Source organism: Triticum aestivum, chromosome 5B, assembly GCF_018294505.1.
Source record: "Triticum aestivum cultivar Chinese Spring chromosome 5B, IWGSC CS RefSeq v2.1, whole genome shotgun sequence".
NCBI classification, from domain to species: Eukaryota; Viridiplantae; Streptophyta; class Magnoliopsida; order Poales; family Poaceae; genus Triticum; species Triticum aestivum.
The window spans coordinates 612,944,163-612,960,900 of NC_057807.1; the positions used below are offsets into that span (position 1 = coordinate 612,944,163).

The 16,738-nt window shown below is 51.4% G+C and overlaps 1 protein-coding gene across 1 annotated transcript; it reads left to right on the top strand.

The window, feature by feature from the left end:
- The first annotated feature begins 469 nt into the window (after nt 1-469).
- Nucleotides 470-5,556, top strand: LOC123113643 (type I inositol polyphosphate 5-phosphatase 4). Its single transcript, XM_044534946.1, has 13 exons — nt 470-1,139; nt 1,219-1,309; nt 1,958-2,032; nt 2,281-2,368; nt 2,531-2,635; nt 2,742-3,242; nt 3,419-3,554; nt 3,673-3,866; nt 3,953-4,061; nt 4,160-4,308; nt 4,405-4,646; nt 4,767-4,932; nt 5,014-5,556. The coding sequence occupies exons 1-11, from the start codon at nt 1,110-1,112 to the stop codon at nt 4,622-4,624; spliced, it is 1,698 nt and encodes a 565-aa protein (XP_044390881.1). The 5' UTR covers nt 470-1,109; the 3' UTR covers nt 4,625-4,646; nt 4,767-4,932; nt 5,014-5,556.
- Nucleotides 5,557-16,738: the final 11,182 nt, after the last annotated feature.

Genomic DNA, 16,738 nt, shown 5'->3' on the forward strand with positions numbered 1-16,738 from the left:
TAAGTCACTGTGCAGCGGCCAAGGGCTAGGCGCTGCACGTCAAAGTGTGGCGCCTAGCTCTTAGGCGCTGCACAGGTGCGTGTGGGGCCGCAACTGGACCAGGGCTGCCACGCTGGCAGGATTTGCGACACCTAAGGGAAAGGCGCTGCACAGTAGGGTGCGGCGCCCAGCTGTCGGACGCCACACCAAAGGGTCAGCAGAGTGAAATTTTTTCCTGAACAGGTCAGTTTGTGATTTGATTTCTACCTCACGTCAAATCTGTGATTTCTGCCGCCGTGCATGCCTATTGGCTACTAGTAGCTCGCACCTTTCCCTCCCCCAACCCTCGAACCCTCGACCCCGAGGAGATTTGCAGCATAGATTAAGCTTAGCGCCCTGGGTTCGCGCGAGCAGGCCAGGCCGCGGGCCAGTCGCCATTAGAGCCACTAAACAAAGCAGAGGGGGGAGGGGATAAAAGGGAGGGGGCTCCAGTGCAGCGAGCGAAAGCAGACGAGGCGGATCAGGAACACCGCAGTCTCTCGCTCTCGCCGCAACCGGACACGCCATTTTCTTTCTTTTCCTCCGCTCTCCTCTCCTTTTCCACTGGCTGTTTGTTGTTTCATTGCACACCGACCAGTACGCCCCCCCGCGCCGCATACATACAAGCCGCACAACACCACTCTAGCATCAACTCCCAGCAGTAGCCTTCACTTCAGTAACCCCCACAGGCCTCCGGTGATTCGGTCCGGGGACACCCGACCCGAGCAAGCTCGCCGTGGTGAGTGAGCAGCGGCATTGCTCCCTCGGTTCCGTTCATCCGTTGGGGGAGCGGCTTTCGGTCCAGGCCGAGCCGGATTCGTGCGTGATCCCCGGCAGGCGAGATTGGCGGCGGCGTTCCCCTCTTGCCGCCCGCCTGGCGCTCGATTCGGTCCCAGATTTGGGGGCTTCCCTGTTCCGAGTCCGGGATTCCGTCGAACCCAGCGGCAAATCGGTTCCAGATTTGAGGAGCTTTCCTTGCGCGGCGACGCCACCTTCCATACCAGGCCCCATAAGAGAAGCGGAGCTCAGGAGCGGATAAATTCGATCCTGCTGCTTCGCGTTCAGGGCCCTCTCCGGCTTGCTATGAGACAATGAGGGAAGAGAGCAACAAGAAGACCAAGGTACTTCTTCAATCTCTCGTTCCGTTCGAGCCGCCATTGGTCGATTTCGGCGTCTGATTCGTCGTCTCTGAACGCGCAGGTCTCCTGGTCCAAATCCCTCGTCAGGAAGTGGTTCAACATCAAGGGCAAGGCGCAGGATTTCCACGCGGACTACGACGCCACCACCCAAGGTAAACCAACAGTGCCTTCTCTCTCTCAAGGATTTGGGTCAAACATCAGAGGAGGAAGGATCCTGCTTTTCTCTCACCATAGCATTTTCGATTTCAAGCTGTAGTACTTCTAGCAAAGATTAATCAAGTGTGCAGTACAACTCTAGGCACCCGCTGCTTTTCTTGCATTTCGTCGAGCCGGTTACCCATCCCTGGTGTGTGGTTTAGGAGGTTCCCCTTTGTTGAATGCAGTTTCCATCATCATCATCCTGTGCCTGTAATTTTCTCACTTCCATCGGACGTTTCCGGTCCATGTTCCAAGCATTGATTCAGGGACGCATTAGCACCGGTCAGGTCCCCATCGAACAGCGCCTCGTTTCTTCACCTAGGACGCGGCCTCCTCCACGCCTCAGTTCCTCCCCGGTCTGAAATCAATGGTGTACAAGTACTTAGAACGTCTCAATCACAACGCCTTTCCCCAAGCAGCAGATGTTTTGTTTGTCCGGAGCTGCCTGGATTTTTTTGTATGCTTCTCATGTCAACTTTTTACCGCGGTCAAGTTTCTACTTTTGATCCTAGAGAATGAAGAACCACTGAAGAATCTTGTTTTCTCTTGCATTTTTTGCTGTCTCTGCTTGGTCTATGGCTAAATCTGTGTTAGTGACGCAGGACGGGATGGTGGTGATGAACGGAGGACCAGCTGCTCGCAGAGGGACGCAGGCGCTGCCAAGAAAAGCAGAACTGGTACAGTTAAAGCATTTGGACCACGCTTCCCTCTCCCCCTCTCTCTCTCTTCGGACATCAAAATCGCAGCTACCTCTTTTCTTTCTTTGTTGCTGCTTGGTCAGAGCTCTCTTTTACCTGCTATGCCTCTTTTGCCAAATTCATATAAGTATAGGCAATCAACTCATCTGATTGTTTTTTTTCTTGGAGCAACCCTACTTATCTGACTGTTCATTTCTCTGTTTCTGTTGTTCCTTATGGGTCTACAGACCGGTCGTTGAAGCGGAATGTCGATCGCGCTCGTAGATCAAGGAATGAGTTTGATGTGTCACGCCTGACTGAAGCTCAGGATTACAGGTATCACTTGCTCACTGTCTGTGCTTCTTTGCCTAGTAGTAATAGGGATCCGATGCAATAATGTCCATATTATTCAGATTATAGTAACCAAAGCTTGTTTTCGCAATTTTACTTCGCTGGCGCATTCTGGTGTATCATTATGTTGCTTCCTTATCTGTGCAGAATCTTTGCCTCGACTTGGAATGTTGGTGGTAAATGCCCATCAAGGGGGTTGGATTTAGATGACTGGCTCCATTCTTCACCCCCTGCTGATATCTATGTGCTCGGGTATGTATTGTCAAAGCCTCTGAGGCCTTCATAATGTAAATTTTGTACATTATAAGTACTGTGCTCTTGAGCTTGACCTTTAACTATCTATTTCAATCCTTTGCAGATTTCAAGAAATTGTTCCTTTGAATGCTGGTAATGTTCTTGGTACCGAAGACAATGTTCCAGCAAAGAAGTGGGTATCACTTATTAGGAGGACACTGAACAAAAACCCTGGGCCTAGCAGTCATGGTGGCTATCGCACGCCATCCCCTGTCCCTGATCCGGTTGTGGAACTAGATGCTGATTTTGAGGGATCATTGAGAAGACAGGATAGCTCATCGTTTTTCCACCGTCGATCATTCCAGAACCTTAGTCGGAGTTTAAGGGTTTCAGGAAACGATATGTTCTCACAACCAAGATTGGACCGTAGGTTTAGTGTGTGTGGCCCAGTTAACATTGGAGGCAGACCAAGTGATTTTGATGGAAATTTCCAGTGTATCGGATCACCAGGCGATGAATATATGGACGAGGATATAAGTAATGGAGCATATTTTTCACCATTCCCATATGGCTATGGTACTTCAACACCTATGGAAGAAGATGATGAGCAGCCAAATACTTCTAGGTATTATCTTTTGGCATGTTCCATTAAAATTTACATATGCTTGTTCTTCTAAGTTCCCCCGTGTGAATATAATTAAAATTGTCTGCAAATATTTATGCTCAGCAGTTGTACTCTTATCTTCATGATGATGCTTTAGTTAAGTTTATGCACTAACACAAATCTTGTGTTTGCAACAGGTATTGTTTGGTTGCCAGCAAACAGATGGTTGGCATATTTCTCACAGTTTGGGTACGCAGTGAAATAAGAAATGATATTAGAAACCTGAAAGTTTCCTGCGTAGGTAGAGGACTAATGGGTTATCTTGGAAACAAGGTAAATGCTGTACATTGTACAAGTTGCACTTATTTGATTTTGATTATCTTGTATGATTCATTGTTATTAGCTTATTATACTGTATATTAATTCTCAAACTCCTTTTCACTTGCTGCAGGGTTCTATATCAATAAGCATGTCTTTGCATCATACAACCTTCTGTTTTGTCTGTTGTCATTTGACCTCTGGGGAAAAGGAGGGAGATGAATTGCGCAGAAATTCTGATGTCATGGAGATCTTAAGGAAGACAAGGTTTCCTCGTGTCCGCGGATGTGGCGATGTTAAGTCACCGGAGACAATTCTTGAGCACGAGTACGGATTCGTGTTTCCTTTGTCAACATATTAATGTGGAAGCCAGAGAAAACTTATTGCTTACTTATTTTTCATTCTAATTGCAGCCGTATCTTATGGCTTGGTGATTTGAATTACCGGATTTCTCTTCCATACTCGTCAGCAAAAGTTCTGGTTGAAACACATAACTGGAGGCAACTGTTGGAGAGAGATCAGGTATTTACACTACTCCATTACATGGCAAGGTTAATTTCAGGGCCATGCTTGGCAAGGTTAATTTCAGGGCCATGCTTGAATTGCTTCTTTTTGAACAGCTTCGTATAGAGCGGAGATGCGGACATGTTTTCCTAGGATGGAAAGAAGGAAGGATTTATTTTCCTCCAACATATAAATACTCTTTCAACTCAGACCGGTATTCTGGTTATGGTGTGCGTCCCAAGGAAAAGAGGCGAACGCCAGCTTGGTGACGTCTTTAGTACTTTAGTCAACCAGAACACCCTTCTACTTAACTCTAGTTGTAAGGAACTTACTGAGGAAGTTTATTCTTTTCTTATCAAAGGTGTGATCGTATTTTGTGGCATGGTACCGGCCTCATTCAGTTATCATATGTCCGAGGAGAATCACGCTTCTCCGACCACAGACCAGTGTACAGTATTTTTATGGCGGAGGTTGAAATTCTCCACCAGAGGAGAAGAAACATGGGCTATTTCAGTTCTAGAGTTGAGGTGGAAGAACTGTTGCCGTATGCTCACAGCCATGGAAACATAAAGTTCTACTAATTCAGGCGATTCCATGCTACAAGTAAGCATTATCCTTTCCCTTATGTATGAACAAGCTGACGTTGCTTCTCAATTAAGAACTGCCTTTTCTTTTACATGCATTTCTTTTGTTTAACACATCTCTGCTGTTTATGCAATGCAGGCTGATCGGTCCTCACCGATGAATAACTTGGTTGCAAGATCTGTTGGATGACCAGATGTGAATGTGCAATATTTTTCCATCTGTTTTTAACATTTTAGTAACTGCCGAGATGTAAAGCCTAGGAGAGATGCGTGGGGAACATATAGCTGCAGAAGCTAACATAGAGGTAAAAACCGATTTCTCGGCCGGCGAGTGAAGCCCGAAAACTCTCACATTGGCCTAACATTGTTCTCCCTTGCTGTTTCAGGATAGCTGGGCAATTTTGCAACTAACAATTTGCCCGCGGTGGCGATCGGCTTTGTTCATCGGAAGAATCGGCCAGCTCACATCACTGACTATACAACTCAACCAGCCAGTCAATGTCGCCCCCTTTGTTTGGAGGCATCAGCAAGCTCCAATCATCAACTTTTTCCTTCTTCTCCCCCTTTTCTCCTTTGAAAACCCTGTAAATTAATCAAGCTGGCGCCGGCCAGTGTATGTATGTAGGATCGGCATGAGGTGCTAGAATCATTGCAGTTCGGCGGAGGGAATGATACATGGATTGGACCAACGATATTAGTTGTTGTTAGTTTTTCCGGATGATGATTCTTTTCTGGTGTGAGGGGGGAATGATATGTGTTGATGTGACTTGAGAGGCTTGCAAAGCTGTCATCATATGCTTGCCTTTCTGGTGATGTGGTTCAGAAGCTACATGATGCCTCCATTTGCTTCACTCATTGCTTGGCTTGTTGCTGTGGCCATGAAATGGAAAGTGAAGCCCAGTGCATGCATTGTGTTTTCTCCTTGGATAGAGGCCTGTTTCCTCGTTGGAATACATGGTGCAGTGCCTCATCATGGTAGTTCTTTTAAGCTAATCTGAAACATAAGCTGGCGATTATACATCTAACGTAAGTCGCCTGAAATCAATTTTCTAGGTCATTAGATTAAAGATCCAACGGCGGTCCTTCTTTCTTCTTGCTCCAACGATTCCTTCTTCCGCAAAATCGGCTGACCGAAATTATAAATTCATTCAACTTTCATATCACTATGGTGAAAAAAATGAACAGAATCATCTGAAGTTACTGTGCTTAGTCAGGGTAAATCAAGTGGAGCATCAAGATAGTGTTAGCTGAATCAAGTGGAGCATCTCCAGAGTTCTTTTTTGCTGTTACTTGCTCTGCAGTCTACGATGTTTGGCTAGTTGATGAATGAAAGAACATGGTTTGACTTGACCTGCTTTAATTGGTCCGTGGCCGGAGGCGGAGGGGAGTCACGTGATGTGATCTCACACCTGCCGGCGTACGGCGCACTTAACCGTCACGGTTAATTTGGAGTTAATGGCCGGTTCTTTGACCATTGACTGCTTTACCTGGGTGAAAAAAACGCAATACGTACACTAGTAGTAGATCTGAGTTAACTGAAAGCTGTTTGTTACAGATTTGCAGTACTACTACATTGGAGATCTAGCGGGAAGGTTGAAAGATAAAGGGCAGCTGGGGCTGTGTGCAGCAGTAAATAAAAGATAAAGCGGGTAAAAATAAAAGGCACGCGATGCTTTGAACGATCCCTGATTCTTCTTTTGACAGTTACGGCGTTCGAGCGTCGACTGTTTATCGTCGTTGGTATTATTCTATACCGTCAACATGTTGCCAGTATTTACACTGTCCATTCATAAGTAGAATGCATTATTCACTTGGAATGAAGGTACTATGGACAACCATGCATGCATGCCATGCGTGCCATCAGCCGCATGTACCAGGGTCAAACAGGCTAGTAGTAGGATACATGGGGCGGAAGCCCAAGTTTTGCGTTTGGATTTGGATCGACATTGCCGGTGACCGATAGAGAAGACTCTGCTCGGTGACGTGTCGAGGCTCATGGCAATATGGCGTTGCCCTGCCCTTCCTGCCGCTGCCTCTTTCTTTCTCGTCGTCATCGTCATCTGACTGACCATCGATCTCATCTCACACCAGCGGCATGGCCACTGGTCTGGTCCCTGGAGCCAGCGGCATGGCCGGGACGACGGAAACCGGGATGAAATCAAGGAGGGACGGACCGAAGAGGAAGCGCTCCCGAGCGCAGGCCGGCCGCGGCATGGCGCCCTGCAGCCTGCAGGCGTCGTGTCCGTGGGCGGTGTACCTTCGCGTTGCCTTGCCTTGTGGATCCAAGCACATGTCTCTTCGCCGCTGCTACGTAGTTTGTGCACCGGTGTTGCGTCCTGCAGCAGGCCTTGGATGGATGCCTGCGTGGGCTTCCTCTCCCCTCCTCTCCTCTCGGGCTGCAGCATGCAGTGCAGGCCGGAGCGAAAACAAAAGGAGAAGGCGATGGACGGATGGATGGATGGATGATCTGACCGATGCAGATTGATGGATGGATGGATGTGCTGCTGGTCAGCCCTTTGCTTAATTTGCACCACGGCCTAACGACTTCAGTAATCCAGAATTCTGGACGAAGGTACGTGTGCAATTACGGGCGGATTAGCTCGTCCATGCGACGACATTGCTGTTCATCTGTGCGGGCAGGTACGTACTGAGCTCGGATCGGATCCAAGTGCTGCTGAAATTAAATGACGTGGTACTGCATGTAGTGCACAGACCTCAGGCTTGGAGTGGTAGATACGTACAGGTACAGCTACCACACCAAACAAATGTACAGAGATTTATTACTACTGCTGTCCCCGTCGACGTCACCGTCGATCGCCTCTAGTAGCCGCTTGCCGCTTCCGTGCAAGAAAAAAAGAACTAAAGAAATGCTTGCCGCTACGAACGAGAGTCCCCACCTGATCGTTTCGGTCGAGAAGCAGCTGCCCGGCGAGGAGCGGCACGTACACAGCCATCATCGCCACGTCCGTACGATCGACCGTGCGTGCCGTGCCGCCATTGTTTTGTTTCTCACCATGCCGTGCCAGGACGCGTTGCTCACACGCACGGCTCGCTGCTAGTACGTAGGAGTAGCAGTTATTGCCTTCAGCACATACGTACTCCTACAGTTCAGCTACTACTCCTACGTAGTAGTACGTAGTAGGCGTCTACGTACTACTCTACGTCGGCCATGCCACATCCCATTACATGCACGGATTGCGATGTGCAGTTTGCAGCGAGCTAGCTGAGCTGGGCTGACGTACGCCCCCATGCACGCACGCACGCGCTGGGCGCGACGTCGCGCCCGGGCATGCATGCAGAGGCCGGCCGGTGGCCATCGTCGTCGTCTCTGTTTGTTCTCCTTCCTTGCTTCCTCCAACTCGTCGGGTTTTACACGACAAATACTCCATACACAACGTTCGTTCTGCTGCGTGTGTGGGCTTTCAGCTTCGGTACCTTGGAGTCCGGGGGCTGTGCCGGTGTGGTGTGCTCTGCGCGGCGACGTCGTGCTGCTTCAGCAGGAGGACAGCTTCGCTTGTCTCTACAGCAGCACTGGCGGTTGCTTTGCTACTGCACTGCACACCGGGTCATCGAGCCATCGTAAGGCATGCCATGCGTCCGGCCGGCGCGTGCATGCCACGGCAATGCAGAGCGGGTGATGCATCCGTGCGTCTGGCCATGCACACACGCGCGCAACCCATCAGTCAGTCAGTCTGTCTGTCACGGATTAAGTGTGTGTACTGCACCCGCTGCATGCGCATGCAGCGCCAGGCGCCGGCGCGCGTGCAGCGTGTCGATCGTGGGTTCGTTGGGTGCAGTGGGTCAGTACAGCAGAAGCTTCCGCTTGTTCATTTGTCTCGAGGAGTACGTGTGGTCGACGTGTGCTTTTCTTCTCTTCCCGTCTTCGTTTTGAGAGGAAGAACACGCTCCAGGGGCAGGCAGATCGGATCGGATCGTTTGAGTTCATCCGGGTACTGGAGGCCCATCTCCTTTAGTATCTAATGGGCCTCGTAATTGATCAGGAGGCTGAAGAGAAACGCCAGGGTGCAACTGCAGACTAGCTGGAAACTGTGCATTTCGGTCTCGCCGGAGATCCAAAAGAGTGCGCACGGTGACGTCACTAGCTCTCATCATCATCTGATCATCTCATATAGGTACGCACCCACATGGCGCTACATCGAGAGGCATGGCCGAGACGAAGAGAACCGGGAAGAAATCAAGGAAGAAATGCAGTGCAGGCAGCATGCATGGCGACGACCACAGCCCGCACATATCTCGAGGGCGGCCATTGCCTGCAGGTGTGCCTTTGCCTTGTTGATGGAGAAGGGCTTCCTCTCGGTCGGCCGGCCGGAATTGAAAACAAAATGAAAAGGTGGTGGCCAGACGCAGATTGATGGATGGATGAACGTGCAGTGCAGGTCAGACCTTTTGCATTAACATGTCGATCGGGGGTGCAGCGGCTCGGACCGACGGCGTGTACGTACCATGCAGCGATCGTTCCCGGAGGTCGAGTTCACCCTGCTAGCTAGTAATTCCAAGAGGGGTGCAGCTAGCGCCAGCACGCGGCAAATTTGACAAATTTAACCTGTGGACGAAATCAAATCACAGAATAAACTATCCGTGAAACTATTTCACGCGGCTAACCTTTTTATGTGACGCCCGACACGAAGGCGTCACACTACATTGTGCAACGCCTCATAGATAGGCGCTACACGCCTGGCCAGCGTTGCACCCCAGACTGTCTAAAAATTGCTAAGTCATTGTGCAGAGCCTACGAGCTAGGCGCTGCACTGTATAGTGTGGCGCCTAGCTCTCAGGCGCTGCACTAGTGGTTGCACTACAAAATGAAGCAACCACTAGTGCAACGCCTAGAAGCTAGGCGCTACATTGTATAGTGTGGCGCCTAGCTCTCAGGCGCTGCACACTGACTTAGTAATTTTTGGATCACACGGGTGCGACGCTGGCCAGGCGTGTAGCGCCTGTCTGCGAGGCGTTGCACAGTATAGTGTGGCGCCTTCGTGTCGGGCGTCATACAAAAAAGTCAGCCGTGTGAAATAGTTTCACGAGCAGTTCATTCTCTGATTTCATTTCGTTCATAGGTCAAATTTGTCAATTTTGCCCCAGCACGCACGCACGCCTCTACTCCAGTGCACATGCACTGCATTCACGTACCTCGGCCACGCCACGTCCCATGCCAGCACCCAGCAGTCAGCTGGCCTCTGCACGGGTTGCGAGGATGTTAGACTATGTATAGCTTCTGTACTTATGTACGTATTGTAACACAACCATTATATATAATGAGATAAGCCACCCCTAGAGGGTTGTGCTGGTTCCCCAAAACTTATTGTCTTACATGGTATCACGCTAGGTTACGATCGCTTCCGCTTCTAAACCCTAATACCCGCACCGCCGCCGCAGCCGCCGCCGCCTTCACCGCAGCCGCCGCGCCACCGATCGCGCCGCCGCCATGTCGAGCGCCGCCACCACCGGTTCCACTGCTGCGGGCTTCCTCCCGGCCTCTCTTGCGGCTCTGCTCAACCTCCCGCTCGATGCCGTCTCCGTTCCGGCTCCGATCGGGACAAGGAGCATCAGATCCGTCTTCTCCACGCCGCCGGCGCCCTCACTTGGGCGTGACCTCGTAGTCCACACCGCGGCGCCGCCGTCCGTTGCGGACTCCGCAGGCGTCGTCCCGTCGCTCCTGCCGCAAGCGGATCACACCGCCCCGCTGGCAGGGTTGGCGGCGTCCGCCCCGGCCGCGGGCCTTGCGGCGTCCGAACCGGCCGCGAGCTTTGCGGCGCCCGCCCTGGCTGCGGTCCCGCCTCCTCCCGCATCGGCTTCGGTGCCTCTGGCTGCCTCCATGGTGTTTGCACCCCAGGCAGCCTCCTCGATGGGATCGTCTTCGCCGCCGCCGTTTCACTTCGGTCATCTCATCACCATCAAGCTCTCCGCCGACAACTACATCTTCTGGCGTGCGCAGGTTCTCCCGCTCTTGGGGAGTCACTACCTGCTAGGCTACGTCGACGGATCGCTTCCCTGCCCACCCGCGCTGGTAGACAGCGTGCACGGTCCGGTCTACAATCCGGCCCATCGCGTCTGGACAGGGCAGGACCAGGCGAACCTCTCCTCCATCCAGGGGTCGCTCTCGCCGGCAGTTGCCGGCCTTGTTGTCTTCGCGAAGACGTCTCATGAGGCCTGGACCATCCTTGAGCGCACCTTTGCAGCACAGTCCCAGGCTCGTGTCTCTGCACTCCGTCGTCAGCTTGGAGAGTGTCAGAAGCTTGACTCCACTGCCACTGAGTTCTACAATAAGGTCAAGGGCCTCGCCGACACATTGGCCTCCATTGGACAGCCCCTCACCGACTCCGAGTTCAACTCGTTTATTGTCAATGGTCTTGATGAGGAGTATGATGCCTTAGTCGAGATCATCAACGAGCGGGGCAACTCGACACCCATGCTGGCACACGAGGTTTTCTCTCGGCTCCTTCTCACTGAGCAACGGGTCGAGACTCGCCGCACCAGGGGCACTGGCTCCCTCTCGGCCAACGCCGCCACCAAGGGTAGCCGCTCTTCTTCATCACCCCGGTCTCCCTTGGGGCTGCCACCGTCGCCCACCTCGGCCCCCCCACCTACTGCGACCTTACCGGGGGCTGGCGGTCCACGTGTGTGTCAGCTTTGTGGCCGCGATGGGCACTGGGCCTCCAAGTGTCATAAGCGCTTCCAGCGAAGCTTCCTTGGTCTTGGCAATGACGGCAAAGATACACGCAACAATGCCCGTCAGGTCGCCATGGCTGATCGTCCCGCGCCGCAGAAGCAACAGGGACACACTCAGTCCTACTCCATCGATCCACACTGGTACATGGACTCTGGGGCGACAGAGCATCTGACCAGCGAGATGGGGAAGCTTCACACTCGTGAACCCTATCATGGCTCCGACAAGATCCACGCCGCCAATGGAGCAGGTATGCACATCTCTCATATTGGTCAAGCATCTCTTCTCACTAGACATGCCAATAGGAATCTTCAGCTTCGCAATGTTCTTCGAGTTCCATCTGTGACCCGTAATCTTCTTTCAGTTCCTAAACTCACATGTGATAATAATGTGCTTTGTGAATTTCACCCTTTTGATCTTTTTATTAAGGATCGGGGCACGAGGGACATTCTTCTTAGTGGGCGGTTGTGCCAGGGCCTCTACCGTCTGGAGCATCCTGGCGTCGCTCGCGTTTTCAGTGGAGTTCGGGTCTCTCCGTCACAGTGGCATGCTCGTCTTGGTCACCCGGCCACACCTATTGTCCGTCATATTTTGCGTCGTCATGAGCTTCCTAGTTTGTCTAGTAATAAAGATGTAGCAGTGTGTGATGCTTGTCAGCAGGGGAAGAGTCATCAACTTCCTTTTTCGGAGTCCAGTCGTGAGGTGAAACATCCTTTAGAACTTGTGTTTTCAGATGTATGGGGTCCTGCTCAGACTTCTGTCAGTGGTCATAATTACTATATCAGTTTTGTTGATGCTTATAGTCGCTTTACCTGGCTTTACCTTATTAAACGCAAATCTGATGTGTTTGATATTTTTGTTCAGTTTCAAAACCATGTTGAACGTCTTCTCAAGCACAAAATTGTTCATGTCCAGTCGGATTGGGGGGGCGAGTATCGCAACCTCAACTCTTTCTTTCAGTCGCTTGGGATAGCTCATCGTTTAGCATGTCCACATACACATCAGCAGAATGGTTTAGTCGAACGTAAGCATCGTCATATTGTTGAAGCTGGTCTTACTCTTTTGGCCCATGCATCTGTTCCGTTTCGGTTTTGGAGTGATGCTTTCACCACTGCATGCTTTCTCATCAACCGTACTCCTACTCGTGTTTTAAACATGAAGACTCCCATTGAGGTTCTCCTTAATGAACAACCTGATTATACCTTTCTCAAGGTATTTGGGTGTGCTTGCTGGCCGCATCTTCGTCCATATAACAAGCGCAAGCTTGAGTTTCGTTCTAAGAAGTGTGTTTTTCTTGGCTATAGCTCTCTTCATAAAGGTTACAAATGTCTTCATGTTCCCACTAATCGTGTCTATATATCTCGAGACGTCGTGTTTGATGAGCATGTTTTTTCCTTTGCCAACCTTCCTGTGTCTACTGTCGAACCACCATCCCTGCATTCATCCTCTGTTGCTTCTGACCAATTTGATGATGTTGCATACTCTCCTTTGCTGTTACCTAACCATGGTGCAGGAACCGGACGTGGAGCTCGTTTGGAGCCGTTGGAGGATTCACCATCATCATCGTCGTCTTCTGGTGGGCACGTCGATCGCCCTATGTTGCATGGCGTCGATTCGCGTGCCCATGCATGGTCACCCGACGAGCCCGTCGCACCGAGCATCTCCACTGCTCGGTCCACTACGCCAGCGATCGCCGAGTTTCCAGCGGCTCGGCCTTTTTCGCCAGCGGCCGCCGAGTCGCCCGCGGCTCGGCCCGTCACGCCGTCTTCGCCTGCGGCTCGGCCTGTCACGCCGTCTTCGCCCGCGGCTCGGGTCCTCACGTCGCCTTCATCCGCGGATCGGCCCGCGACACCGGCCGCGCCACGGCCCACTATGCCGAGCTCGCCAACGGCCCGGTCTGTGATGCCGGAGTCGCCAGCTGCTTCGTCTGCTCTGCCGGTTTCGCCAGTGGGCCGGCCTTCTTCGTTGACCGAGTCCGAGGCTACCGTGACTGGCTCCTCGTCACCGGCTGACTCGTCAACGTCGCCGTCCTCCTGCCCGTTGCAGGCTGCTCCGTCGACCTCGGTGGTTCCTGTGTCCCGACCACATACACGCAGTCGCAGTGGCATTTTCAAACCTAAGGAACGTAAGGATGGTACGGTTGCTTGGTTGGCTGCTTGTTTGGCTGCTGCTGTTGCGGATCCATCTTCTGAGCCTCGCTCATATCAGGCTGCGCTGCGCATTCCACATTGGCGAGAGGCTATGGAGCAGGAGTTTCATGCTCTTCTTCGTAACAAGACATGGACTCTCGTTCCTCCACCACCACGGGTAAATGTTATTGACTCAAAATGGGTATTCAAAGTGAAGAAGCATTCGGATGGATCTATTGAGCGTTACAAAGCGCGACTTGTTGCTCGCGGTTTTCGGCAGCGTCATGGTCTTGACTATGAGGACACCTTCAGTCCTGTCGTCAAGCCTACCACTATTCGGCTTCTTCTCTCCATTGCTGTTTCTCGTGGTTGGTCACTTCGTCAACTTGATGTGCAGAATGCTTTTCTACATGGATTTTTGGAGGAAGAGGTTTATATGAAACAGCCGCCTGGTTTCTCTGATCCTGATCGTCCTGACTATATCTGTCGTCTTTCCAAAGCACTATATGGTTTGAAGCAAGCTCCTCGTGCCTGGCATGCCCGCCTTGCCTCTGCCCTTCGTGCTCATGGGTTTGTGCCGTCCACTGCTGACACTTCATTATTTCTTCTACAGAAGCCAGAAGTCACTATGTATCTTTTGGTATATGTTGATGATATTATCCTTGTCAGCTCTTTTCAGTATGCTGCTAATGCTCTTGTCTGCTCTCTTGGTGCTGATTTTGCGGTCAAAGATCTTGGGAAGCTTCACTACTTTCTTGGAGTTGAGGTCACTTCTCGTGCTACTGGTCTTGTCCTTACGCAGAAGAAGTACTCCTTGGAGTTGTTACAAAGAGCTGGCATGCTGAAGTGCAAACCGACCACCACACCCATGTCGTCTACCGACAAGATAACAACTGTTGATGGTGAGCTTTTGTCTCCTGCGGATGCCACAGAGTACAGGAGCATTGTTGGTGGACTTCAGTACTTGACGATCACGAGACCAGATATCTCTTATGCTGTTAACAGGGTTTGTCAGTATCTTCAGGCTCCCAGAGATACTCATTGGGCTGCTGTTAAACGCATTCTTCGTTATGTTCAGTTCACCCTGACATTTGGTATGCATATTTGGCCGACTTCCTCTCGGGTCCTTTCGGCCTTCTCTGATGCAGATTGGGCTGGTAGCCCAGATGACAGGCGATCCACGGGGGGTTATGCAGTATTCTTTGGCTCTAATTTGATCGCCTGGAGTGCTCGGAAACAGGCTACTGTGTCACGTAGCAGTACTGAAGCTGAGTACAAGGCTGTGGCTAATGCTACTGCAGAGATTATTTGGGTGCAGTCTTTGCTTCAGGAGTTGGGTTTGTCTCAACCACAGCCTCCTATTCTTTGGTGTGATAACATCGGTGCTACATACCTTTCTGCAAATCCAGTATTTCATGCCCGAACGAAACACATTGAAGTTGACTATCACTTTGTACGGGAACGTGTATCGCAGAAGCAACTCCAGATCAAGTTTATCTCATCTAAGGATCAACTTGCAGACATCTTCACTAAGCCTTTACCGCTGCCACAGTTTGAGGCTTGTAGGCGCAATCTTACCCTTCTCAGTTCTTTAGAAAGTGGCTAAGATTGAGGGAGGGTGTTAGGCTATGTATAGCTTCTGTACTTATGTATGTATTGTAACACAACCATTATATATAATGAGATAAGCCACCCCTAGAGGGTTGTGCTGGTTCCCCAAAACTTATTGTCTTACAAAGGACGTGTGTGTGAGCTAGCTGAGCTGGGCTGACGTACGTCATGTGGCGCGCGGCAGGCCGGGCAGAGGCGGAGATCGAGGCCAGTGGTGGCCAAATTCACTGTTTTGACCCTTTTTCTTAACTTAAGCACGATTTGACCCTATGTGTATTTTTTTCCGGATCTGACTCTTTTTCTACCGTCATTGTCTTTGGCGGTAGGATAGCACATCCTACCGTCAAGGCCTTTGGCGGTAGGACTTACTTACACCGTCACGCCCGTTCGGTATGAAAAGGACCCTACCGCCATGGTCTTTGGCGGTAGGGGCATGCATGTAATTATAATAAGGTCACACATGCAATAAAAGATTCATTTTTTGCAAAAAGGACCCTACCGCCATAGGCTATGGCGGTGGGGTTACACGTCCTACCGCCATCGACTACGGCGGTAGGGTCCTTTCTGCAAAAAATGAAAGTGACGGTGCAGGTAAATCCTACCGCCAAAGGCTTTGGCGGTAGGCTGTGTTACCCTACCGCCATAGACAATGACAATAGGAAAATGGTCAAATCCGAAAAACTTTTGCATATAGGGTCAGATCGTGCTAAACTAACAAAAAGGGTCAAAACAGTGAATTTGGCCGCCAGTGGTGCTCGTCGTTTCTGTTTTTTTCCAGCAAGTCGGACGTGCGCGCCCGGGCTCTCGCAAGCTCGGTACGTACTACTCTACTACCTTGGAGTGCGGGAACTGTGCCATGCCCATGCGCGTACTAGCTGCTGCTGTAGCAGCAATGGCTCGTCTTTACACCCACTGGCCGTTGCTTGCCACTGCACAACGCGTTGCGCCCTGCGCGCGTGCGCTGCGCTGCAGTCGACGGCCGGCATGCAGACAGAGCGGGGCAGATCGATGTACGTACGTGCCCGTCCGGCCATGCACGCACGCGGGCGCGCAGCTCATAACTGGCCAGACCAGGCAGTCGCGAGTTATGTGTGCACGTACGTACGTGCGGGCAGCGCGTGCATGCAGCGTGTCGTGGAAGGAACTTGAACTCACTTGTCCTCCTTGTGGTAGGAAAACCAAGGCGACTGCCAGGCGCCGGTGCACCGGCCAGAGTTTCGGCCCATCGTGTCCCAGCCGTCCGATGCAATGTATCTGGTCCGTCTCATATATGCATCTCAATCCCCAACTCTTTCTTCTTCCTCCCGTCAACGCTCCGGGAAAAGGCAGGACTCTGCTCACGTGCGTCCGTCACCGTCGACGCTCCATAGCTATCCGCCCCCGGTTCGTCGTGGCTCTCTCCGGCTCCACCGCAAGCAGCTCCTGCGGCGAAGGTCGCAATTCTGGTGGAGGGAGTGCCGCCCCGTCCAGCTTGTAGCAACGCTGTTCATTCTCGACAACCGCATCTCCGACGAAACCCGTCTAGTAGTAGGTCCCTGGAGTTCGTCACCGTTGCAGCTCCGCAATGAAGCCACTGTAGTACTCGGATACATAAACATGGTCCAGGCTTTTCATAAATAGGGTTGAAGCTTTTCATGTCAATGATTGCAACCTTTTTATTATGTACTCACGGGTTGAAGCTTT

Coding starts and splice junctions, on each gene's coding strand:
- LOC123113643 (XM_044534946.1), top strand. CDS start 1,110: ATGAGGGAAGAGAGCAACAAGAAGACCAAG. Junction 2,369..2,530: donor ACTGAAGCTCAGGATTACAG/GTATCACTTGCT, acceptor TTATCTGTGCAG/AATCTTTGCCTCGACTTGGA. Junction 3,555..3,672: donor TGGGTTATCTTGGAAACAAG/GTAAATGCTGTA, acceptor CACTTGCTGCAG/GGTTCTATATCAATAAGCAT.